The sequence below is a fragment of the Rosa chinensis genome, chromosome 6 (assembly GCF_002994745.2).
Source record: "Rosa chinensis cultivar Old Blush chromosome 6, RchiOBHm-V2, whole genome shotgun sequence".
NCBI lineage: Eukaryota > Viridiplantae > Streptophyta > Magnoliopsida > Rosales > Rosaceae > Rosa > Rosa chinensis.
Window position 1 is genome coordinate 22,107,885 of NC_037093.1, and position 4,177 is coordinate 22,112,061.

At 45.8% G+C, this 4,177-nt stretch overlaps 1 protein-coding gene across 1 annotated transcript; it reads right to left on the minus strand.

The window, feature by feature from the left end:
• Positions 1-368: 368 nt before the first annotated feature.
• LOC112172745 (probable carboxylesterase 18) lies at positions 369-1,657 on the minus strand. The gene has a single exon (XM_024310215.2). The coding sequence runs from the start codon at positions 1,530-1,532 to the stop codon at positions 516-518; it is 1,017 nt and encodes a 338-aa protein (XP_024165983.1). The 5' UTR covers positions 1,533-1,657; the 3' UTR covers positions 369-515.
• Between the last annotated feature and the right edge of the window lie 2,520 nt (positions 1,658-4,177).

Sequence of the window (4,177 nt, forward strand, 5' to 3'; positions counted from 1 at the left end):
ATCAGGTCGTATAGAGGTATTTTTGTCGTTTTGAGGAAAACCCCCTTATTAATATCATTCATATGAAATGATACATTAGCCTGGTTACTTACATTTAAAGTCATAAATAAGTCGTGTCAAGAACTACGAATCAGAAAATTGAAACTCAAAATTAACATGTTTATTAAATAACCAGTCTAGGATATATAGTTATGCCGGGTTGAATTTAAATTTATACATTTTCAGTCATAAAAATATGTTAAGAACACTGATTTAACCAATTTTTATCTCTACGGAGTACTCGTTCGACTTGTAAAAATAAGAAAAATTATGAGCTGTTGGTGGATCGAAACATGGTTGACCAAAAACAAGAAACAAAGACGTCACTGAAGAACATAGCATCGATTGATTGACATCAGTTTGAAAAAGAAAAAGAAAAAAGCAAAAACAGCATGGATAAACAACCCTATTGAAAAAGTACGTAGCCCTACCTGAAACAACCACACGGACCTATCAGAGCACAACACGTAGAGAATTCAACCAATAGAAGCAACGAAATCCTTGACTTGCGAAAAGAGCTGGTTGGATTCCGGCAACTCCGGAAAGACATAGAAGGCGTGAACCATACTGGGATACTCGATCAGCTTCGCCTCCTTCCCCGATTTCCTCAACCACTCACAGTACCTCCTCTGCCAGTCCTGCAGCGGATCCAAGCCCCCAACGAACACAACCGTAGCCGGGTACTCCAGACCCGTAATGTCCACCGCGTTCGGCCCGCCCACGTTCGCCGCCTCGTGGTCCCGGGTCGACCCGGCTGGCAAGAAAGCCTTCCACAGCCAATCGGTTCGGGTCACCGACACCAGCGGCGCGCCCTCGAGTCGGATCTCGGACTCGGTCCGTTCCTCGCCGCCGAAGAACGGTTGGATCGATATCAACCCGACTGGTTTCACGACCCGAAACGGCTCGCGGCAGGCTCGCACCGCCACGTGGTGGGCAATGTTCGCGCCGGCGCTGTCTCCGGCGAGGAAGCAGCGGGAGCAGTCGGCGAGGTCGGGGAGGGAGTCGGGGTTTTGGTCGAGGAATTTGAGGACGTCGAGGCCGTCGTCGTACTGGCAGGGGTAGCCGTGCTCCGGGGAGAGGCGGTAGTTGACGGAGACTACGACGGCGGGGATTCGGCGGGCGAATTTGCGGCAGACGGCGTCGTAGGCGTAGGAGTCCGGGCTGAGGAAGCTGAAGCCGCCGCCGTGGAAGAAAACGACGACGGGTAAAGAGGCGGGGGAAGACGACGTCGTAGAGGGGACGAAGAGGCGGAACCAGAGGTTGCGGGTTTGGTCGACGGTGACGTCGGAGGTGGTGACGCCTTTGTAGGGAGCGGAGGGAGTGGCGGAGGAGCGGAAGTCGAGGAAGCTCATAAGACGGCGGTTGATGGTGCCGTCTGGTCGGCGAGAGGCGTCCGTTAACTTTGACAGAAGCGATAATGAGATCCGGGTCCTCCAAGGGAGCAAAGCCCAGGAGGAGGAAGTGGATTGTTGGGACTGAGACGACGTCGTCATGGAGAGAAAGGAGGTTTTGTGGGTTTTGTGGCTGGGATTTCCTTTTGTGAAATAAGAGTGTGTGTGAGGACCTAACAACCCCCAGCGGCGTCGTTTTGATGGGGATATAAACTAAATCGTAACAACCCCCAGCGGCATCGTTTTGATGGGGATAGAATGATGATTCATTGAATGCCAGCCATTCAATGTAGTAGGTGCTTTTTGGTTGGAAGATGATGAAACTTAAATGAAATACGTACATGCAAGTTTAAGAGAGTGTGAGACAAATAACTAAGAAGATGGCTAGAGTCTAACATGTATTGTATAGAAAACGGACAAATTCCGAACTCCATCAAAGTATCAAGTAAATACAAACTTATTACTATTTTGACCTCGCTATAACAGCAAGTTTATAGTACAAAGAACAACTCCGTGTCTTTTAGGGCAAAATCATTTTCTAGCCTTCTATTAGTCAATCACGCAATTGTGGTAACAACAGAAATGCCACTTCCGCATTTTCATACGAAGGGATTGTACTCTGTCAAGAGTGGGTACCATGTTTATTGTAATTCCCTGAAGATGGGGGAAGTGGCTTCTATGTCGTCATCTGAAGTTGTTGGGGGTCCATTGCCTGACTATTGGAGTCGACTCTGGAAAACTACTTTGCCTCTAAAAGTCTATGTTTTTGTGTGGCGTCTCTTGCATGGAGTCCTTCCAACAAGGTCAGCTTTATCTTTACGTAAAGCTCCTATGGTTGATATTAATTGCATCTTTTGTCATAAGGAAGTAGAAACTAGAGTGCATGTAGGCCTCATTATATACCCCTTCGACCCTAAGCCCGCCCGGCCCTTAGGGCCGAAGCCAGACCAGGCCCTTGCATTAGGACGGGCCGGCCCTACCCTTTCTCAAATAGGGTAGGATAAGGGTCATGCAAATGAAGCCCGGCCCTACCTTACGGCCCGACCCTTTTGAGCCAAATAGGGCTCGGCCCTTTAAGCCCGCTCAATTAAGCCCTAATAATTTTCTATTTTTTCTATTTTTTTAATATGCTTCTCTTTAGTTTATAACATACAACTTATCTCTTTTTTGTAATTGATTTCCTAAGCTTTGTTTTCTTTCATTTTTGTTTCCTTTGTTAAACAACAATTAATTTTGGGAGATTTAGAGAGATAGTTAATTGAATATAACCATCTTAACTAATATTTATAAATGTTTTTTTTTTAATCGAAGGAGGTCAGCCATTTATTGAAATTGAAAGATTACAATGATATGATACCAAAAGACATCAAGAAGTGAATAAAACAGTACAAAAAGAAAAATACATATGAAATATAAAAACTTAATAACGCAAGAGCAGCAACGTCGAGACGCAGCGCTGATTTTACACTACGGATTGCAATTGTGTAGTGAATTGAGTAGTCGGTGGTTTGACTACCCATCGAACTCCAACTCACAAATTGACAAAAATCAACTTGGCGTCGAAATGAAGGCACTCTCCCACCTAAAGATCAAAGCCAGCCAAGGCTGTCAGAACATGGCCATGTTGGCAGACGATCTTTCACGAACAGATACCAAAGACTTGGGTCCTGAATCCAATACCATTAACGCATAGGAGCCCCAAACCAAGTTGGCAAATGAGCAACGGTCCAACAAAAATAGTGGGACGCAGCCCAAGCCCAACTCCCTCCTAGATCCCAGATCCAGATCCCTTTGCAAATTCCATCTAGATCCCATATCCGGGTCCTTCTGACGCCGAGAGCAGACAAACTGAGGCCGCCGACCACAAAGCCATGGAAACGGACCACCAGGCCGGAACCAAACACCCCACAAAATTGCGAACCCCTACAACCACCACCTTGAGGATCCAAAACAAAATTGATGCCCGGATCCCTCAGTCCCCAACACTCTCCCCAATGCGCCGCCATCCAATCGAGTCCAAAAAGCGGAGCAACATACCCGCTCCATTGTCCCGCCTTCGAAATCCACAAGATGTCTGTCGGAAACCAAAAAAAAGAACCACTGAAGGAAGCTGCCGGAGCCCAGTCCCTAGATGAGATCTCCATCGACAAACTTCCTTGAATTAGCAGACGGCCACTACCGCCAAGCACACCATCACCGCCACTTTGGGATGCGACGAGAAGGAGGAGAGAGGACCAATTTCCATCAATGACTTAAGTGATTTCCAACCATCATGGAAATAGATATAGGAAATTTCCTCTAATTGATCAATTAGGATCCATCAATTAGTCTATCAAATCATATATCAAATCATATATGGAATATACACGATAAGCACCAATTATTTCATATGATCCACAATTAATTAAAGGAGTAAATTCTTACACTGGCATAGCGGCGGCAACATTCCTTCCCCCTCTGGGCTTCTCTCGAACAGAATGTACCTCCCCACTCCAGAATTTCAATATATTCGTCTCAAACAACTCAACTCCAATGGCCCTCCCTATCTGAGCTATCTCGGTGCCCACGACATCAAGATCCTACAATCCTGTAATGGCTTGCTTCTCTGCAATACTTCTCTTGGTACTTCTCCAATTGGTGTATCAGGTTATAATACCAATGTATATATGTTCTTTAGTCCAACCTTCAGTTGAGTTATACAGGGAACATTTACATGGAAAATATTGTTATAGATTCTATGTAAGCAA